At 40.6% G+C, this 22,533-nt stretch overlaps 1 protein-coding gene across 1 annotated transcript; it reads right to left on the bottom strand.

Annotated features, from left to right (window-relative positions):
- Positions 1-14,790: 14,790 nt before the first annotated feature.
- cldn7a (claudin 7a) lies at positions 14,791-18,692 on the bottom strand. The gene is made up of 4 exons (XM_030780630.1): positions 18,470-18,692; positions 15,882-16,046; positions 15,253-15,337; positions 14,791-14,953 (listed from the first exon to the last, which is right to left on the bottom strand). The coding sequence occupies exons 1-4, from the start codon at positions 18,690-18,692 to the stop codon at positions 14,791-14,793; spliced, it is 636 nt and encodes a 211-aa protein (XP_030636490.1).
- Positions 18,693-22,533: the final 3,841 nt, after the last annotated feature.

Raw genomic sequence — 22,533 nt, 5'->3', positions numbered from 1 at the left:
GGTGGCTATTTTTGGACAGACACACACACACACACACATACACATACATACATACACAGAGAGAGAGCGAGAGAGAGAGAGAGACACACACACACACACACACATACATACAGAGAGAGAGAGAGAGAGACAAACATTTACATAAATTTGGTGAAAATTTGAGTCATTGTACTACACTGAGGACGTAAGATGATTCTAGCGTATTCCATGATTCTCTAGGGGGGGAAAAAAAGTTCTTTATAAACAAACAAAAATAAATTCTGGATTATCTTAGTAATAACAATGACCAGTCTCTGATGTGATGGGAAATTGCGTGCTCTTTCTATTATTTCCTGGACAACTGGTTGTTATTCCATTGCAAACACAGCTTTATTCTTACCTGTTTTTGTGTGTTGTTGTTTGGCGGAGAAGAAGGACGTTGACAGAGCTTGATGGTCCAGGAGCAAAATGACAGAGGTGTGACACCTTGCAAAACTTAGGTACGAAATCTCTTTTTGTCACCAACTGGTCTGTCAAGCCTTGGGTGTGGAAGGAGTATACACCCATCCTCTTAAGAAATTGCCAGTAGATGTCATCCAAATCTGGTAACCTGGATTCATATATAGAGAAGTCAGTAGTCACCCTAAACTTCCACATTAAGTTGACTTAATCAGCATGTCGGGGCAGTGAATAATTATGGCTCTGATTGTTTATGAATTACAAAAGTGTGAGATTCTATCTTCCCATTAGGCGGTCCTTATATAAACAGTTGGGCTGTGACTTAGACTAACCAAAAACTGTGTGTCTTATAAAAGAATGCTATGTGCTTGTCACTGAATTGGCTAGGGACTGTTGTACAAGTTAGATACTTGTATTAGGGGCAGTTTAATGGACATCTGAATTCAGTGACCAAATAAACTGCGAAACGCAGGGGAAAAAGAGAATCGTTTTCTGTCGACTGATCATGTTAGAATGTGGTGTGCCTCGAAACAAAGGCAGCATGACCAAAATGCCAATGATTCTTACCTCTCTCTGTAATAAGTCTTGGAAATCTATGACTAAGAATTTCCATTTCGTGCATTCCTGGGACACAGAATATTGAATATCTCGTAATAGTGAATGAACTCTTTGCAAATATGTATGACACATGAATCACCCTAAAAATGATAACACATTTGGTTAACATGTGATAATTGAAAATGTAAATAGTATAGACGTATAGAAGTCATAAACTACAGAAGGTGAGATGATATATTCATAAGTGTGAAATATCATCTATTTATCATTTGTTAATACCATTGATCCCATCTGAATGTTTGCATTAGACATCCACAAACACATATGAGTGGTCCAAAGAGGTACACCTGTTTACCAAAGTAAAAGTCTGTCCTACAGCTGGGTTTTCCAGTATAAAAACAGCATAAAACCCAGCTGTGCTAACAAACTTGTCGAATGTAACTGGGAGTCCAAGGGAACGTGGCTGGCCGCGTTCCTTGGCTGGGTACGTCAGTCAGGCCCAAACAAGCGAGAAACAGAGAGGAAAGAAAGAGGGAGCACAAAAAAAAAACCCAAACCCCGATTAAAAGGAAGATTAACAGCCTGCGTGTAAGGAGGTCTATGAGAAACCGATCGTTATCAGACACGTGTATTAATAAAATATCAAATTTGCTCAAGTCTCAGGACACTCATGTGACGACACAGCCGACTTGTCAGTTCATCACTTGGCATAAAAAAACACACAAAAAAGCAGAATTTGGCAGTGTGTTTTATCGTTCATGTGCGTGAAGTATTAAGATATAAAATAGTCAAGGGCGGAAGTGAGGAGGTGATTTAAAGGAACTCCATTTCTAGGCAGAAGTTCATTTACAGCTTACTGGCTTGTAATGACCTTTGTCGTGAACTCAAAAGACAAGAGGGTTATTATGTTACCTGTGGGTTGGGTGTCTGAGTTTCCATGAATGTCACTCATACGATTATTCTTGTTTGTCCGTGACTTTAAGAAAACAATGAAACTGCTAGACAAACTGCATTCCGTTCTCTGGTTCAAAGATGGAGGAAACCCAGTTACAGGGAGCAGCCTTGGCATTATAATGTTATGTCAACCCCCGAATAAAATAAATCTTAATTAACTGTTCGAACAAAATGGTTCTTGAATGTGGACACTCCAGTATATCGAGTGTTTATGGCAAAGAGTGTCCCTCACACTGAAACTGCTGATGCAAGACATTAGGAAAATGTGTTGACAACTGTGACATGTGACGTTAAAACACTGTAAAGTCAACAAAGTTTTAATCTGTCGCTGATTGAGCAAATGTTCTTTGCCTTGGGCAGAATATTTCTGTTTAAAAACAAATCTACATCTAGCTTGGATCCATCCTGTTGCTATTATTGTGTTCATTATTTATTTATTTATAAGCTGAAGTGTTTTGTGTGTGCACATGCATGTCGTTAAAATGACAAAATTGCTGTAAATGATCTTCAGCACTTTATTATTTCAGTATTCATTCAGTATTTATTTCAGTATTCATGTATCACTTGTTCACACATCATGTTTGTTATTATAGTTAGTTTAGTCATTCACTCAGTATGGGCTGCTATCTGTCTCAAGTTTATTAGACAGTGAATACTTAGCAGTGGCAAGAAATGACAACGCTTGGTCTTGTCCCTACTTCTTCCTTCAATAAACATTAATTGTACTGAGAGGGAGAGCATTACTTGCTTTTAATATTTTGATTGACATAATGATGTAATGATCTTATAGAGATGTCTATACTGTTTGGGGAGGAGTGTCTAACAGAGGTGAAGATGTTGCCAAGTCTCTTCGTTGTGCTTCAGTCACTGAACTGGACAGACCTGCTGAAACTAAAACAGGCTCACTTTCAGCTGCATATTTTCCACCAAACTCGTCTCGTTAACCTTCAACCACAAATGCTGCCTTGCCTCCATTGTCCACTCCACCCCCAGGCACATATCTTCCTGCTCCGTCTGATTCTGATAGGAGCTAGGTTCTTGGAATGTAAAAGATAAATCTAAGAATAACTATGACAGAAAAAGCTCTAAGGCAAAACATGTAAATTATCAGAAATCGGGAAATCTGAAATGAGTAAATGTCAGTGTAAAGTTTGAGAGATGGTACAGTTGCCAAAGTCAATGAAAAGACATGATAATCAAAATTCCCACACAGGGATGTGATAAGCAGATAAAGAAAGGATACCGCTAATCCTTCTGATCTCGTTCTAGAGAAAGCATTTTACAGTTGACTCAGTCCTTAAATACTCTACTTCGGTAGATAAACCGACGAAAAAAATTCCCTAAACGAGATGCACTTCATCCAGAGAAAGCAACGGCGTGTATCTGGTTGACTTGAATGATGTTGAAGACGAGGAGGATTTGGCGTTCGCGTGAATGGCCGCCCGTCTCTTTATTTCGCGGGAGATCTGACACCAGGAAAACGGATAACAGCAGCAACCGTAGAAACAGTCACTGCACGCGCTGCCCTGTGAACGACATCGACGTTACGGTGAGAACAGCGCATCTCTCTCCTTGAACTGCTTCTGATACACAGCGGAGAAGACATACGAGAGTTTGGAGAAGTTAAGTATCATAGTCAAGGCTGTCAGTCGTTCCTTAATCGGTCTGTTACTGGACAGTTCGCAAATGTTGCCAAAGAGAACCCGCTTCAAGGAAAACCAACCAACAGAGCTATAAAGCTCTGTTCCCATCTTAAATATGGTTCCCTGTGATATTTGGTGGTGAAAGTTGGAATTCTTTCACAGTTTTCTTCCAGCCTTTATTATTACTCTGACAGCTTTGAACAATATAATGAACCATTAAGACTACTAAACATCAAATAATATTTCTACAAAAAAAGAAAGAAAGAAAGAAACCAAGCAAGCAAGCCACAAAACATTTTGGTCTTTGATCTGCCTGTAGACTACAAATCGCGTCTAAAGCAACTAGTCCATCAAGGGGTAGAAGAAGAAACCACAATACAGTTATCTGTGATGCCTAGCTTGTCCTTGTGTAACATGTTTTCGGCCGTCTTTTGACATCCATCGTGCTCTACGGATGGTTGAACCTTTTTCCACTTTCCCTGCTGAGCGTCTGAAGAGCTCATTCCGCTGTTTTGATACACATGGACACCCAGCGTTTAACAGTGTTTTCACAGCCGTCACTCCGAGGGTAAAATAACACTACCTCCATAATTCATCAGTGAGCTGGAATGGCGTCACTAAGCCCTCTGCTTGCATCGCTAAACTTAAAAAACGTGAATGTCTTTGATATCCAGTCGTTACTTTGTGAGAGCGTCAACTTGTTTTAAACGTTCATTGTTTTTTGTTTCTTGCCTTTTTTTTATTTTCTAAATTGGTTATGTTTTAATAAAAGATCTTGGCAATTTGACACAAGGGCTATCAAAATTCTCTGTCAAAAACCCAGTGAATGAGAGAGAGAGAGAGAGAGTGCTTATTTCTGACATGAACATGATACCCCTGCTTAGAATTTTAAAATATCTTTAGTTGTAATTGGTAAATCAATTCCAGACTTCTCACATCACCTGAGAGAGAGAGAGAGAAAGAGACTCAGACAGAGAGAGAAATGTAATATCTTGAAGTTGATTTAATGATATTCTCATGGCAGCTGTAACCCTACTGCTTCCTGCTAAAGGCTCAGCGCACGGATAAAGAGTGAAAAGCTGAGAACAGATAATTATCTGCCTCATATCAGAAATCAAAAACCAAATTCAGTTAGGCAGGAGCGTTGAGAATAAAGATACGAAACGTGTTCTGTGCCAAAATGTTTGTGCGGGCATGTGCGTGTATGTAAGATACCTCAATGGCATAGCGTTCCCTCACCGCTGCACGCATGGCGAGGGAGGCCGGAGGCGCACAGCTGATGCAGTCCAGCAGGGGCAATAGAGGACAAGCACCTACAGCACTGGTGGTCTTACAAGCAAACACAGGCAGACACCAAAGAGCAAAACAACCTGGAAAAAAATACACACACACGCACACACACACACACACACACACAAATATACATACACACACGCAAACATACAAACACACATTTCGTGTTACCCGGTGTCCACGCAAAAGACATCTTACAAACAGGTCAACAAATGTAACCTATGAAGTATAAGTTGTAAACTGTAATGTACTAATGGATTTTTTTTCTTCTTGGTACAAAGTGATTGTCTTTAAGAGACTTCACATGGGCTATGTGAGTGTTTTTAGTTTTATTCAAGACCAGAAATAATGAAAGAAAAAGAGTTGAAGCGAAGACTCACAGTCCCCCATATCTTTCCAACATTCACATAGTCCAGTGCTCCACTGGCCTTCCTCAGCAACCTGACCAGGCTGGGACTGTACCACTTTCACCTGCAAAAGGGGTCTGCACCTCTCCATACTGAGCTGTGATCTGAAACTCTAAAACATCAGCAACTTTCAGTGACTGACACTCTACAGCAAGTGCATTTGAAATGTTCTTGATGGATGGATGGATGACCTGTAGTGGCTGTTCACAAGAGTAACTGGGTATTTTTCCACCACAAAACTCCCAAGAGCACGACGCTTTGGATGTAGTCACACGACAACGTAAAGCTTACTGTTATTATCTGGAAGCAAAGTGCATGCATAAACAGCAACTTCTTAACTGCAAAATATCACTCCATATCTGAGAGGCTCTGTGGAAGTTGTAGCTTGTTTGGAGAGGTCTGACAAAGACACAGATTGTATCACAGAGAGAGAGCAGGCTTACCGGTTGTGACCCGATTGACAGATAGATTGTCAGCTGTTTTTAGAAGCACAGATTGTAGAATAGAGACCAGTCTCCTACTGTGTTATTCTTTCCAGTTCCACCGTGGTACAGTGAAATTATACAAGTTGGCTAAAATAGCCTCTATATAAGTTAATGTTCTCTCTCACCTTGCTTCTGTCTCTCTAGGTGTCCTTTAGGCACCAGAAAATCCTAGCAAACCGCTCTACTCACCTATGTCACGTGATGTTTACTGTAAACAAGTAACCCTCACTGTGTGTCCAGCACTGTGTTCAGGTTCCCGTGAAATGTGTTCAGGAACTAATATGCTTTCTGTGTTCATGCATACAGTATGCGTTCAACGTGTCTGACGGCTTGATATTGGCATACGTTACCGAAACGGTTAAAAATGAAGATTTCTTTGGATTTCTTTTGAAGTATGGTTTGATTGTTCTGTTGGTCCACCGTGGTGAAATGGTGCAAGGAGGTAAAACTGACAAAAAAGAGATGAACACAAGATCAAAGTCCAACAGTGTAAAATGACCCATTTTAGCTTTTGGCCTTTAACAGTATCTTTTACGGAATCGGAATTTAGTTCTGGGAAAAAAAAAAAACCCCACACAGAACAGTTGATATCTTTGTTCATCTATGGCTCTTAGCCCGGCACCCAACGGTAAGCTCTTGTCATGTGGACTTGGAAAACTGTTTGAATGATGAGAATGGTAGATAGAGAATTTCAGATGTGTAAGAGGAGATGAAATTCAGCCGCCTGATTCTCAGCCATGTTTCCCCCCCCCAGACACGACAAGGACATGTAATAACACGACAGATTGATGATCTGTGGGCAACTGAGCAGAAAATGTGACGTCTGAGGTCAAATGCGATGTGTGTAGTTCAAAAAGCCCTGCATGTGTTGCAACAGAGACATAAAGCCACGTCAACTGAAAGAAAATCCAACACTCAGGTCTTAAAAAAAAAAGAAATCTTTTATTGACGGTCTGAAACACAAAATAATATCAATATGATATCCAAAACTCAAAAGAACGGTGTAACAAAGAAGAAAACTCTTAATAACCAAGAGCTACTATCGTTTTTCAGTGAAAAGTTATATAAAACACAATCACACGTCTAAAAAGTCACAGTATTAAATAGATTTTTGTCCAAACAGTTTATATGACTAATGTATCGAATACTCTTGTATTTCAACAGAAGTTACAGGTGTGTGAGACATTACTTTTTATGTCATAGAAATGGACTGGTAATATGCATGAAATAGTGCACAATAATATGAAGTCACAGAAAAGGAATATATCAACTATCCAGATGATTTGAAACAGAATGAAGGTCAAGGCAGGTTTATGAGGTTACTGAAGGCCGCAGGAGTGAGAGATTCAAACACCCCTCGGTCTACAGAGGAATCGGAGCAATCAGTTTACAATATTTTTCAGTGATGTTCCTCTGCTCCCCACAAAGATCTGTGCCAAGGAAAAATGACAGAAAGAGCGTCAGGATCGTTTCTTTTTTAATATGTGTAATATCAATCTGAATCAACTTCTCTTTTTTTGTTTACATTTGAATTCTGGAATCGGGAACATATGTAACCGGATTAAGGGAAATTCATTACTCACTGTGTATGTGCTTGTCGCAAATACACTTTTTAACATTCCACCATTCTGCAGTTGTGGTTGGAGCGTGTCCTCGCATACAAGACAGTTTTCCTTTGGCACCAACTGAAGAAACAGACGGAGCGGACAAAGAAAGAGACAGATCGGATGATATGAACAGTGGGGAAGTTTGTGTTTAGTTCTGACATAAACATGATACCCATTGCTTACAGTTTTAGAATATCTTTAGGTGTAAATTGGTAAATCAGTTCCTGACTCCCCGAATTCCTCTGGTCAAAATGGCGAAATATAATATGCAACATTTCAATACAACCAGCTCTGGTTCTAAAGCGTGTAATAATATCAATACAACCAGCTCTGGTTCAAAAGCGTGTAATAATATCAATACAACCAGCTCTGGTTCTAAAGCATGTAATAATATGCAGTACTCACATTTGCATTTGCATGGATTCAGCTTTTGCGGTAAGGAACATTTGCGAGAGGAAACTACATGGAAAAGAAAGGAGACATGAGGGAAACATTACGAAAGATGAAACTAAAATTTTAACAGCTCACTCCTCCATCAGAAACACACACAATTTGAGAAATATCACAACAGTTTCAACAGCAATGATATCATTAAAATGTATATAAATCTATGTATTAATGTATGGTGAGAGGTGAAACTGCGGACGGAACCCAAAAGCACCAGCTACTTCTGCAAAAGCAGTTTATTTTGCAAGGATAAACTCCACATCACTAGAATCTCTCAGTTCTCTGAAAATGAGCATGATCACTGAGGTAGAATCAAAAGCTGGATCATTTTAGTAAAATTTAGTCAAATTTAGTCAAACATTTATGGAGGAATAAGTGAGTAGAAACAAGTAACATATTTACCGGAATGATCACATATAACAGTGACCAGTACGACCAGGACAAGGACGGCACAGATGAGCTTGGACATCATTCCGATGATCTGTAGAATGCCTCTTGGTGTCTTCCTTCGTATTGGTTTGGAAGAACTGGTGATTTCCCCTCTTTTTATAACAAACCAGCAACATCTAAACAACACACCCCCCCCCCCCCCCCCCCCCACAACCCCCACCCCCGCACTCAACACCACCCACCCGCACTCAACACCACCCCGAATCACTCATATGGATCAGAGCATGAAATTTGAACACTTACCTAAACAAATGAGTTTCAACAGGCCTGAGCACATACCTTCATCCCCCGGACGCTTGAAGGCAAAGATACTGCGTGTTTACTGCCAAGATTGTAAACAGAATCACCCATGAGACAAGTGGGAAGACATTCCGATTAAGAAGATCTGGAAAGGTGAAAGGGCTAAATGGGGCAGTGGGCCAGTCAGTCTAGGTTAGAGACGGAAAGTACCGGAAAAGTTAGTGAGCCAATGCCCTCCCTAAGTAATTCTGTTAAATTATGTCTTGGTTAATTGGACACGGGAGGTTGAGTGACAAATCTCTGTGTAACTCTGTGTGTTTTTCTATTGTAAATCATTAAATCAGTCAGGGCCTAAGTTTCTATTTAGTTAAAAGCACCTGTTCTTCTCCACTCTACATTTTACTGAAATGAGGACAAACAGAAATTTTAGTCTTGGTCAGGAAGGGACGGGGAGGTGAGGGCACTATACAGATTACCGTCTGTGCCAACCTCATTTTTTACTCCTAAAATGACACAAACTCAGCTGTAAGCACCGCGGTTACAATATTCACCTGACACATACTTCTTCTGGTTACGCTGAATTTATGGCGTAAAACGGACTTCCTTCAGAAACATTTCAGCTTTTACACAGCGTGCTATATATTGACTTCTGTTCATTTTTGAAGACGTCAAAGAGAGAGAGGAAGATGAGATCAAGCGGTGGGTAGTGTCATTTTCCAGTAATGCTTGTGTGGTCTGCCGAAACCTCAAACCACCAAACGAGCGAGCTGACGGACACTTATTTGATGACTACTTGACGGCATCACAAGCGCTTGAGTCATACTGTGACCACAGGGAATTATCTTTAATTTAAAACGAAAATTATTTCAATTCCTTCTCAGCCCCCACTGGTGTGCCTGCGTTGTTAGAACAACAGAAAAGTATGCAGAACCGATATCCACTATGGTATGCACTAAAGTACGATGAAACTCCTGATATGAACTTTATTTAACTTTAGATAAAGTTTATAACAGACAGATAGCATGTGCACTTTAAACTGTGCAATTTTATTTTTTCATGTTACATTTTTAAGTGTGCGAAAACTCCTGCGAGAACAGGCAGTGACGCAGACTTGGAAAAACACGTTTTCACTCATGTGTGGTGGCCTTGGGGTCTTCGTGCATTCATTGTTACTTTGCCTCCTCGCAACGTGGGTGTGTAGCGTATAAAGAGTTAAACCGCCTACCTGTGAATTATTCATTTGGGTGCTGCACGTAACAGGGCCTCCATCGCACTGACGCATCGCGAAACAGACAAGGAAATCCCCAAGTGAGAGTTACGACAGACATTGGTGCCCAGGCAAAGCGGACCGAAGTTACGATTGATAGAACACAATCTCTGTTATCTCTCAGTTATAACGGACACACCAAAACAAGTCGGCTTCGTTTTCAGTTGTATCGGGTAAGTGCCAACACTCTATCATGCCAGTAAATCCTTGGTAAACAGGGAGAAGGCTTCGACGGGAGCGATTTCACGCGCTGGCAACAAAATAACTTGAATGGTTGTTTTGTGTAAAAGGAATACAGCATTTCCTGTTTGTCGACATGTTTGGTTAATTTGTATGTGTTCCTATCTTTCGTAACTTAGAGACGTCTTCGATGGATCTATTATGGCTTATGTTGTGGTGTTGGCTGTGTTACTGTCTGTCGTAGCAGTTGTAGCACACTTGTGTCGTAGTCTCCATAGCGATTGAAAGCTTACTACTTTGTTATTGTTGCCTTCTACAAACAAATCAAGTGTTTTGTCCCGATTCAGTAAGTACTTAAACATATTCATTGTTATTGTTTAGCAGATACACCAACCACTGCGTTTCTACACTGCGGAAGTAGGCTACAGAAGCAGCGACGGCATTTTCAGGCGAGGGTGGAAAGTGTATGAAGACATCTTGCGGGGTTGAGCGAGAGAACGCGCGCCCTTTAGCGGACATGTACAGCACGGCAGAGATGCCAGATCTGATCCCTCCGGCAGGTACACTGCGGCCTAGTCCGGTTGTCCCCTACCACCCAGGACACGGCCACGCCGAAAGACACGGACTAGATCTTCTCTCCCCTCCACGGAGACTACAGCGTGCCCCCAAACTTGGCGAAATCGGACGCTCTAAGAGAGGTTTGTAATTGGGATATCTCAGCAGCGTTGGGTCCAGTCTGTTACGAAGGGAAAGGTCGATAGCTGTTAAGAAAACATACCACGTATTATATTGTTGATATTACATTATGTAGCCTTGCTCTTCAAGATAGCAATGGTAGCCTTTGCTTTTCAGCTTGACCAAATATTTTATACATATAAAGTAGAATGAATAACATGTAGGTTCCATTGGTGATGCTCCGTTATGTAAATTCCATGACTAACATTTTATAACCTCTCATTAACCAGTGGTTATTGAGGATGAAGATTTGGATGACATCATGAACAACAACAGGAGTTTCCCCGTGACTCTCAACATCTCACCGGTTGCCTAAACCCTAAAGGACTCTGCCAACACTGTGGGGAGGCCAAAGTAAAAAAAAAAAAAAACCAACCCCATCTGTTTCTCTCTCTCTCTAAAAGGCTGCATTGCTACCAAGATGTAATTTGAAAAAACGAGTGACTGTCGCTACTTCGCAGTCATTGCTTGTATGTCACACTTTGGACCCTCTGTCTAATCGTTGAAGCTTGGAATGATTATATACCGAACATGAAGAAGAAAAACACACACACACACACACACACACACACACACAAATCAAATCTTAAAGAGAGAATGCTTTGAATGTTTTCTGGAAAAGGGTAAAATGACAAGATGACATGGTTTTGTAAACAACCTGTTTTCCATTGAGTTGTGTTTGTTTTGTGAAGATATCCAAACTGTGGTATTGTTATCATTTCACAGTTTATATATATATATATAAAATAATTGAAAGCGTGCCCTCTTTAAGATTTGATTTTTTTTTGATGCTCAGTTTATTTGATTACCTCTGTGTCTAAATGGACTTTTAATGAAGGTTTTTTTTTTTTTTTTTGGGATGATCTCTGAAAGCAGTAGGGCTATGTTTATAAAAATTGCACTTTACTGAGGTCAACAGACAAAAAAAAAAAAAAATCGCCCTTATTTGGCGGAGTTACTCATCTCCTTTGATACGTTTTTTTTTTTTCCTACGAACGTCCGTTAACGTGTAACACGCCACTAGGTAAGACGCTTCGTTACCAAGGTAACCGGGGTCTGTTTCCTGGCATTTCTGGTGTGTGCACAGAATATCAGTGATTTAAAACTGTTGTCAGGGACATTGTTTAAAAGGTCACTATTTACGTGATTGCAGAATTACTAACTTAACATAGTCTCACATCATAGATTGAATATAATGCAGAAATAAATTGATACCTTTTGTTATCAGTTGATTAATGTTCCAGATTTAAAAAAAAAAAAAATGTTGCTTTGCTCTTTTAATTGTTTGTAAATGTTTTGCATGAAAACTGCTCATGGATTTTTATAAATTGCATTTTTGAAAATAAAGTATGCACAACAATCAGTCAAAGTACTTCTACATCAGTTATAGTTATAAACGCTGACGACGCGGACCTATTGGGTTTCATGCCGTATACATTAACACTCGTTTTTTTTTTTCTTCGCATCTTTCAGTGCATTGGCTGTAAATCTGCTCTTTCAGAATCCTTTCCTTGCACGTCATTGTTTTACTTCCTCTTTATGGCAGGTAACTGAGATAATCGAGGGCTGGATGATTTGTTGATCATTGGAAATCAGGTGTGCTAGAATCAGGCCGAACCAAATGTGTGCAGGGAGGGGGTGGGGCTGTGGAAGAGACCAAGAAGTACTGCTCTAGATCAAGTAGGGGGGGGGAAACCCATTTGACTGATTTCCTTCACTTCTACCACCCCCCCCCCCATAAAATCTATATGCTAATCAACAGATCCTTTATTAAGGGGAAAAAGGAATTTTAGCACATGGTAACAGCTTTTGTAAGGTCATGATGTACAGTTTTGATTGACAGCAATCAGTATGGTGATTCTGTTCTGTGGTCATTTTTGAGGAAGTCGTTTCGTGGTTTTTAGTGACTGTCCTCTGACGTGTGTGTCAGCGCACGTGTTATTTATGTCGTGTGTGTGTTTTTTTTTTTTTTTATCTTAATGAACAGTGTGTTTACCAGTGGAAAATTACCAAATGACCTTTATAATGGGGAAAGGACTGATTACAAAACTCTGCAGTGTTTAAAAAAAAGGAGGGGGGGGGTGGAAATAACATTACATAAACTAAATACCCTTGTGAATTTGAATGTTCATAGTAAATTTATTTATTTAAGTCCTCTACACATCAATATGGGAATGTCTGTTTGCTACATTAAAGGTAAAACACAAAAGAGGTTCTAATACTGATAATAATAAAAATAAAAAAAACTATCCTGGGAATGCAACTGCCGACCGAATCATCTACAAAAATAGAAATATGGGTTTCCTTCATTCCACACGAAGACATATAACTTCATTTAGCTGAAGACCCTACATGTCATATGGTGCCTTGAGTTTAGTCAAACCACTCAGACACAACTGATTAGCTAATTCACAACAAAATGTAATGCAGAAAAGTTCCATCAGTTGAAGGAATTTTAAATATCATCCGTATTTTTTTGACCATGAAGAAAAAAAAGACAAGAGTGAGAATATTCTGACTATGGTCAACTGAAATGACATACACCATTAAAGGAAAAAAAATATGGATCCAGATCGCAATCTGACTATTTTTCTCATAAAGGTTATCCCAGATTAAAATGAAATGTCAACACTGAGCTTGTTAGAGGACAGCAGTTTAAGAAAACCTTGTCCCTTTTGACAGGTAGTCTAGGCCAAATATTCCCTAGTGCACCAGTATGCTGAAAAAAAACAACAACAACAACACTTTGTGTTGTGACGAACGTGTTTTTCTTTCAGATTTATAATGAATGTGGAGTGAATGCTTTCATCATGCACATAAACACTACTTAACTGGTACTTATAAGAAACAATTTCTGAATGAATGCAAAAATATTTGCTATGTATATACAGCAAGTTGTTTTTTTGTTTTTTTTTTTTTAACAAATACGAGTCTTCACATTTGTAGAAATACGATAAGATCATATTTTACAGTTGCATAAATATTCTCAAATACAAAACCTGAGGTGCAAGCGACCAGTCTGCATTTTCTGATTGTAGTTTTTTGTCGAACGTTGATTGGTTTTGACCAACCGTTGCCTTGTTTGGCCCTTGGGCAGCAAATTCTGGATGGCGTATACAAATGTGGATTTTTGTTGTTAAATCCCACGAAAAACAAGCGCCAAAAACGGTTCGTCGGCATTCGTAACGTCTCATTTTCCCATCTTGAGTTTTACAAATGTGCCTCAGTAAATGCAGATTTGAAACTCAAAACCTAGGTTTTGTATTTAACAAACTACAACTGTGTCACAAATTATATTTCAACAAATCTAAAGATCTGTATTCTGTAAAAAAAAAAAAGAAAAGAAAAGAAAGGAAAAAAAGGTGCATATCTGTGAATCTTGTTTAAAATGCCTTTATCTAAGTATGGTTTTATTTCAACCCCACGTCTTAGGGTCTTCCACACTGACCAAGCAAACACAAACAAACTCCAACATTGTATATTTGACTGTATATTTGAGTTTAGAATGTTTAAAATGCCTTTTCATTTATTCGTTTACAAACTGGAGCCGTTCCAAAACAAGAGCCAGACACCATGAAAAGACGTTCTGCATTAACCTGTTGTCGTTGTGTGGGACGGTTATTGAAATAGTACTGCGAATGATGAACATACTAAGTGTAAATCTTAGCACCGATTTTATGAAGTCTTCTGTCACACTGAAGAATGACAGAGGTCACTGTTACAAAAGCGTATTTTTACCTTCATTTGAATCTTATGACCAGTCCAAAGTATAAACTTGGACAGGCTGTCCACTCCAAAGTATAAACTTGGACAGGTTGTCCACTCTTTTAGTTACAGTGCTAAAAAAAACAACAACAACAAACAAACAAAAAACTTTGAATAAGGCACCATACTCATGGATGGGACTTTCAGAATCAAAACACATTTCAATTTCTTTCTCTTAGTAATAAAATGATGCTCTCCAACATGCTTCTTATGCAACCCTAATTCAGACCCTTTCACTGACTCTCGAAGCCTGGTATTCTCATGGAAGCGGAGAAATCCTTCACCGTTTGCAGTTCTAGTTCTTCATCCAGTAGAGGGCGCTCACACATACTCCTTGGTGCTGCTAGGAGCCCGTGAGGAGTTCTTGGGGGGGTATTTGGACACCTGCTTGCGGCGCGGACAGGAAGCAGCCAACATGGCTCCCCCAAGGAGATCAAGAAAGGAGCCGCCCCATGCAATGAAGATGGCCGACCCAAACTCAAACCTGGAAGAGATTTACACGTATGTGACAGAGAGTAGCGAAGAGAAAGGCCAAGTTCTTTGTTATGTTCCAGACATGTAATTAAAGACCAACAATTCAGGTTGGAAATTAAAAAAGTTGTCAGTTTCTCTGTTATAAAGATAAATAAAGACTTACGTGTCTGTGTTTCAAATGTATTTTTTAAGTCTGTAACCTCAATGCCAAAGTTTAGGGCCTTCACAGCTTATATGTCCTTTTTTAAAAATGAAGTTTTAAGGAATTTCAAACATTTTTTTTTCATTGGCTCTGTGCTCGAGACTTACTTTGTATTGACCGGGGTGAAGGGGTTGTAGAAAGCCCGGATCACGTTGTGGGCAAACCACGAACACGCAACGATCGCACACAAAGCTGTGTAAAACAAAGACATCAGTTCATCGAAAGGCAAAGAGAGAGAGAGAGAGAGAGAGAGAGAGAGAAAGAAACGCTTCTTTTACGAAAAAAGAATCTGAGCAGAAGACAGTGAGGTTATAAAGATGAGGGCATTTACTTTTATTGCTGAACTCCTTTGAGAAGTTACAAGGTACCCAATCAACCACACAGTCAATTTTCACCCTCGGACCTCTTTTCAAATTCTTCAGAACTTTGTACACTGTGGGTGGGAAAGCCTTTGGCACACGGATCAGTACACACCTCCCACTCAGACTTAGATGTTTCTAGAACATCTTTTGAAGCTGATGAATGTGAGGAGTCTTAGAAGACTGCAGACAGCTTTGTTTTGTGTCGGTTCCTCAGCTGAACCGAGTTACAGATGAATGTATAATTCACTTAAGTTATGTAATGTGAACATGAGCAATTGAAAACCATCTGGTCAGCCAGATCATTTCTTCAGCGAGTGGGAAGTCGTAAGCACGCACACACACGCACACACACACACACACACACGCACACTGACCTCCCACCAGTAGTATGATTCCGCCGGTCATGGCGATGCGAGACTTGCGGGCTTTATCGTCAGCCCCGCAGGTGGTGCATTTCATCCCCATGCAGGCCACGCCCAGTCCAGAGATCGACACGATGATGCCCACAATCATCAAGGCACGAGTGGTCTGGAGTTCACCTATGAGTGAGAAAGAGAGAGAGAGAGAGAGAGAGAGAGAGAGACAGAGGGAGAGAGAGAGACAGAGAGACAGACAGAGGGAGAGAGAGAGAGAAAGAGAGAGAGACAGACAATGAGCGCCACTGCTAGAATAGGCAATTATTCTGTTCTTTGTTTTTTATTAGCTAACCCTTCATATAAAGTCGTATGAAATATGGAATTTGAACATCAGTCAGTCGAAAGATATTGGATTAATCTAAGTTGGGGTAATAAAACCAGCAGTAAATATCACTGATGAGAGTTTAAGCAGGAATTTTTTTTTGAACCATGAATCAGCCTGTACATTTGTCAGGCTTCTTTGTTTTTTTTCCATTCTTGGAACAAGAGAAGAGCAGTAAAAGTGCCTTGGGACCCAATCTGTCACTAGACCAATAAAGCTAAAGAGAGGGACAGAGAGTGAGAGAGAAAGAAGTTCCCAAGAACCAGTCTGTTCCAGTACAACCACGAAAAATCCAACAGCAGAGAGAAAGAGAGAGAGAGAGAGAGAGAGAGAGAGTGAGAGAAAGGGAGGGAGGGAGAGAGGGAGGGAGGGAGAGAGGGAGAGAGGGTGGGAGGGTGGGAGGGAGAGAGGGTGGGAGGGAGCGAATTGTCAACTAAATTTTTAACAGTTATTTAAAACACATCACATACCGTGGGAGAGGGGGGTGTGTACGGGAGAGAAAAGGAAAGAATAAATAATTACTCTGTCTGTTTAAAACACAATAATGACTTTCTTGCCAGGCATGGAAATATCTTTGCAATGGAATGTTGTCGAGACCCTCCCACACTCCCCTCCATCTCCCCTCTTTGGCCCAAATCAACCTGCTGTCAGGTACTGTCCCAACCGGTTTTAACCAGATGCTCACTCCTGCTCACTCCTGCTCACACATCCAGTGGCCCACATCAGCTCATTAGTCAATGCGACCGACTCGACCACCTAGCCAACGGGAAGGGCAAACAGACCAAATAAGATTCCAAAGGTTCCATTAAAAAAAAAAAAAGTTTACCTCCTATGAAATCTCTCCATGGGAGAGGGAAGCTTAACATTCTTAAAGAGGAGCGGTTGCCATGGTTACCGGTTCTACTTCACTACCTGCGGCTTGGGAAGGGGGGGGGGGGGGTTGGTATTTACAGTATGTTCCTGTCCTTGCTGGCTTGGTCAGTACCCATTTATCATATTGTGCCCCCCCCCCTCCCCTCCATCCCCCCGTCATCAGAAGCTGGGTCAGACCCGCTCAACATGTCCGGGCACTCAGTCCAAACGGTTAACAACGCGACACTTACACAAGACCTGAGCGACTACCAAGACCTCGTAAACTTTTTTTTGTTTTTGTTTTTGGTGGAAAAGAGAAGTAGCCTACATATATTAAATGTTGAACTGAACAGGGTTACTCAGACCCTGCACCTCCTCAAACCGCACCCCACGATTTCTCGGTGTGATGATGTAAGCGCCAACAGTTGTTTTGTCACACCTGTACATAACAATACATAAATATTTTATGTACTTTACTGCATAAAGAACCGAAAACAAGATCATTTGACAAAGAATATTGAAAGTACAGCATAATCTGATAAGAACAAATCTATGATAAATTGGACATCTCCCCGAGTGCAGGCTGTCTTTAAGCCCCATATAGTGTATCTGGGTATTTATAAGCATGCAACTTTATTGTTGGCTGATTTAAACACAGAAAACATACATTTTCTACCGAAATGTTATACATTTTCAACGCCACCAACACTCACATTTTCAGCGCAATTCAGAAACAATGAGAACACTGTATCAGAGTGCTAATTATACAATGAGAACCGGATGGGTCAACTTTTCTCTAGGGCTATATAACATGGGATTAATAAATGTTTCGATACCCCCGAACTCTTCTTTCTACCTCTTTTGGGGGGATCCAAGTCTTAATTAGCGGGTCAGACCCACTCGATCACCCCCGTAATTCGAACCCTGCATTGTATGACCATACAAAGCCTTCACAAAAACAGGGGCAATTAGAAAACAATACGGTGATAACTTTACAATCAGTTACGTTTAACCATACTGACAGATTATTCTTAGTCGGTGAACAAACGGGGTCATTAGATTGTTAGAATAGCCTATGTGGTCGTGCGCTTGGATTAATGTTTGTCCCGTACCTAGCTTTAACGGTACCGGAGGCATGTGATAAATAAGCTTTGCTGTACCGTGTTCAGAAATTTTACAGCATTCGGGCCAATGATAAAATGCAATATATTGTTATAAGACGTCCAGAGTTGCATGACTGCAGAAAATAGAAAATAATGTTACAGTATTGCCTTAATTGATATTCTCAATTAAAATGGGAGCAACACAAATAGAGGTAAGTCACACTTTCAACGTCTTCATCATATCTTATTTGATTACAGTGTCTGCTTACTGTCAAGCTGTAGAATAGAGTCGTAGATTTTGCATTGGAGCTGTCCGGTACTTTGGAAAGCGCAGGACATCCAGAGACCTTGATATGTCGCAACAGCGGTTATGATGCTGTCTCCTACATATGCAGACATCTTCCACTGTGGGAGGATAGTACCAATGATGAGTCCGATGATACCCATCAGAGACAGGAAAAATCCCAACAATTGTACTCCCGAGTTCGCCATTTCCGAGCCGATTTGACGAACCGAGCCTCAGTCGGGTAGGAAACTCTGAATGAAGTTTTCTGACCTAAACACGATGGAAACTGTCTAAAAGAGATCGTCAGCCCTTAAGTGTTTTACCTGCACCTGTTGCTATCAAAAAATACGTCACGCACACACTTGATATTATGTAAACTAACTTTCCTAAAAGTTGTTACGTGAATCCCAAATTTCTTTGCGAAACAATAGTGTAGCCTGCCTATTTGTATCTATATGTGCTAAGAGTTCAAAAGTCTCAGTCTAAGCAGAGTCTATTGGAAGCAACAGTAGCAGTAACGTTATGAGCCAGCATTTTAAGTCACGTTGTAGGTGGGGAGGGAGGTTTACGCGCGACACCCCCGTTATGCCACGAACTCGTCCCCTTACGCGCACCGTTGGACTTTGTGACCAATCACAGCTCCTAAATCAGTTCAACTTGGCTTTTGATTCTGGAAGACGACGGGATGCAGCTCTAAGTGAACCTCCCGTGGCTGTTTGCCCGGAGTCACAGGAAAAAAAAGTAGCCAAAAAACCACACACCCCCAGGGTATGTACTGGCCCAAACTGTCACCGTTCGAATAGGCCTAAAATACACGAATTTGCCAGCCCGTTATTCTCGAACTGGAACAGAGGAATTACCTAACCCTCGAGCAGTTCCAATGGGTGATCATTAGTTTGAGGATGCGTGATTAATTTCACTGAGCGGCTCACGTATTATTTTAGAGCCGACTGAAGAATGTTTTTATCTTTATGTGATTCGATCAGACCTTTTGCTGTTGATTGCAAAGTGGCGTTTCCTTTATATCTGCACCAGCTATTTCATTCGTCACAATCTGTCTGTACAAGATCAGTTCTCTATTTTGTATGCAGAAACAGATCTAGACAGAAAGGTAGAGTGCATTTTGGATCAACAGATATGGGTTATAAGGTCATAAGATTATTTGGTATAAAGTTACAAGCTACACTGTGAAAAATTAAGGCTGTGAGCAGTTTGGATTGTTTTTAAAATCTATTCCCATCTATTGATGGGAAATACAGTAACGGACCACTCCGTGAAAAACTTTCGGATTTTACTTGTGTAAAACTTAGAGTAGCCGGGATGCACTGGATATTTTATAGAAATCTCTCTGCATGCATGCGTGCGTGTGTGTGTGTGCGTGCGTGTGTGTGTACGTACTGTATAAAACCGTGCTCCTGATGTTTTCCCACTGACCTATATTTGTGACACATAGTCCAACGGTGTATCTGTGCATATTTCTCCTCTTCATTAGCCTATACCAACTGTGCATATTCAGCCCTAGGCCATTTGACTGACACGCTATTCACTGGACTGGACTGAACTGGCCATAAACAATCATTTCTACACAAAGAACTCAACAGCACCTTATTTTCAATGGACTTACACTCTCAGCCGTAACTCAGATAATGACCACTTTATGTGTGAGAAAATACAAACATTAACAGCCCTTGCATACGGCCGTGGAAATTGTTTATTCTGCCATAATACGATAGAAATAGCTTTCAGGCGTTTGTTTGTATTGTTCGATGAAGTGCTTGAATTCCACTGCATGCTGCTAATATCTGCAACTGTAAACAACTATTTCCTTTACCCTTTGTTTGACACGATGGGTGCAGTTCATTCCATGTGGTTCATTTGAAACAAATTATCCTCACCCCGCGAAAGATACTTAAACCGTCGTATGCGGGACGCAAGCGGTCGGAACCGTACCCCAGTTGGAGCAGGGTACCGGTACCACATGGCACATGTCACTTTCGACCGCCTCATCGAGTGACCTCCGCGTTTCCTGCGGGTTTTGGGGGAGAGGAGGGGAGAGGACGGGAGGAGAGGAAGTAACCTGGCACACAGTGAGACTATTGTCTCAAACACAGTGCTGGCGCCACCAATGCAGTGAGCTCACGCCGGGAATGCGAACCATATTCCTAACTTTACAGGAAAGCAATAAACCTGATCAGAAAAGACGGGATTTCTATTCCTGACGATATTAGGAGCTCTGAGATAAACAGGCTTGAGGTGAGACGGAGTGGAATTGCTCAGGTGTTGGAGGTGGATTTTAAGAACAGGATGTCCCTTGGGTTTTACTTTCTCCATACCTCTCACTCTCTCTTTCTCTCTAACTGTAGCTTCAGTACTGCTGAATGAGACGCTGGACAGATCCGGACGGACGGATAGATGGATGATTAAGAAAGGGTGACAAAGCCTCCATTGTAGGTGTTAGGGAGTGTTCATCTAGAACCAGGACCGTCCTGAGCAGAGAGAGTCACCATAGAGGTAGTGGAGGACAGTAACAGAAAGAGGGTGGTTGATTCCTCAAGTCAGAAAAATCTTGCTTAAAGCACACATTGGGCTCGGTTGCCGTTGGTTACGTGATTTATCTGACGCCTTATTGGCTGTTACCCAAGTCGTGGGCCAAATACCTTAAAGGCGCACAAAAGAAGCTTCTTCGCCACCCTCTTTTTTTTTTCCCGTAAACACACATTCATCTTGGCGCCTCACAGTTGCACAACGTTTGCCCGAGAGAAGAGAAACAGCTAAATCAGCCCTTTTAGAAAGACGGGGGAAAAAGTCCCCTCACTGTTCTTTCTTTCTCTCTCTGGCTCCTGATTTTTTTTTTTTTTTTTTGAAGTGAACGGACCAAGAGAAAAGCAAGTGATTAAACTGATGTAAGCTCCTTTGGAGACTGCTGAACCGTTAGCAATAAAACATGCTGGGTTTTCTAGTTTTCCCTGAAAAGTACCTACTCTTGCTAATCTGACCCTGTCTTTCTCTTCTCCCCTCGCCCCCACTGTCTTGCCTAATCGTTTTACGCAACAAGTTTAACTTTGAGCTCTTTTTTTAGTCTTCATTGTCTGTTATTTCTCTAGCACAGGTATAACAATATCACTTTATCACACAGAACAACGCTTATAATTCAGCTCACTCTCTTTAAAATTTCATAAAACTGATTTTTCGATGTATTTGTATTCTATTGATGCTGTAATGCTATATTAACACAATGATTCAGAGTTTTACGAGTTACTGAGCATTCGATAACGGCGGTTTCCTGTCCCTTCCGTGCACTCACCTGTTTTTCTCAGAGAAAGTACATGGCAGTAGTGTTGCTAAGGTAACGGTGCACTTGAACTGGGGGAGAACTCAGAAGAAAGAGAGGAAAATAGAGGGGGATTCTTTTGTTTCAATGTACAGCCGAGGTTATGTAACCCCGTACTGTGAGTATGTGCACGGTCACCCTTCGCATTATACGACCTGTTCACGACGCTTCACACCACAGAAAAAAAAGAGGCAACGTTCAAATTTAGGTTCCAAATTTCCATTTATGTTCACTAAACAGATTTTTATAGTTTTTTTGTTGTTGTTGTTTTGATTATTTGTCCCTTTTCTGGTGAGAATTCTTCATCACTAATTGAATTTAGTTGACTAGAATTAGTAGACTAGAATGACTAGACTAGATTAGACTAAAATAGACATGACTAGACTAGAATTTATTTGAATGAAACAATACTCAGATGTTTTTTAAAACTACATTAGACACAAGGTTATTCAGATTTTAAACTATACTGTTCAAAATGTTGTAGACTTGCTGCAGAGACCTGGAATTACTGAAATGTCAAATCTCCGTTTCGACCACCAATCAATTACCAGGCAGTTCAGCATTTTAACTGCGCAGAGTAAATTTAATAATTAACTTCATTAATTTCAGATATCATCAGTTCAGAAAAAGGACATTAATTAATGAAATACATGATCCACCTGTAAAAGTACCGTAATATCATATATAATACAGGTTTTCCTGATATGAACAGTTAA

This window comes from Chanos chanos, chromosome 7, assembly GCF_902362185.1.
Source record: "Chanos chanos chromosome 7, fChaCha1.1, whole genome shotgun sequence".
NCBI lineage: Eukaryota > Metazoa > Chordata > Actinopteri > Gonorynchiformes > Chanidae > Chanos > Chanos chanos.
Note: the sequence above shows the minus strand (reverse complement) of the source record. Positions and strands in the feature narration are given on the sequence as shown.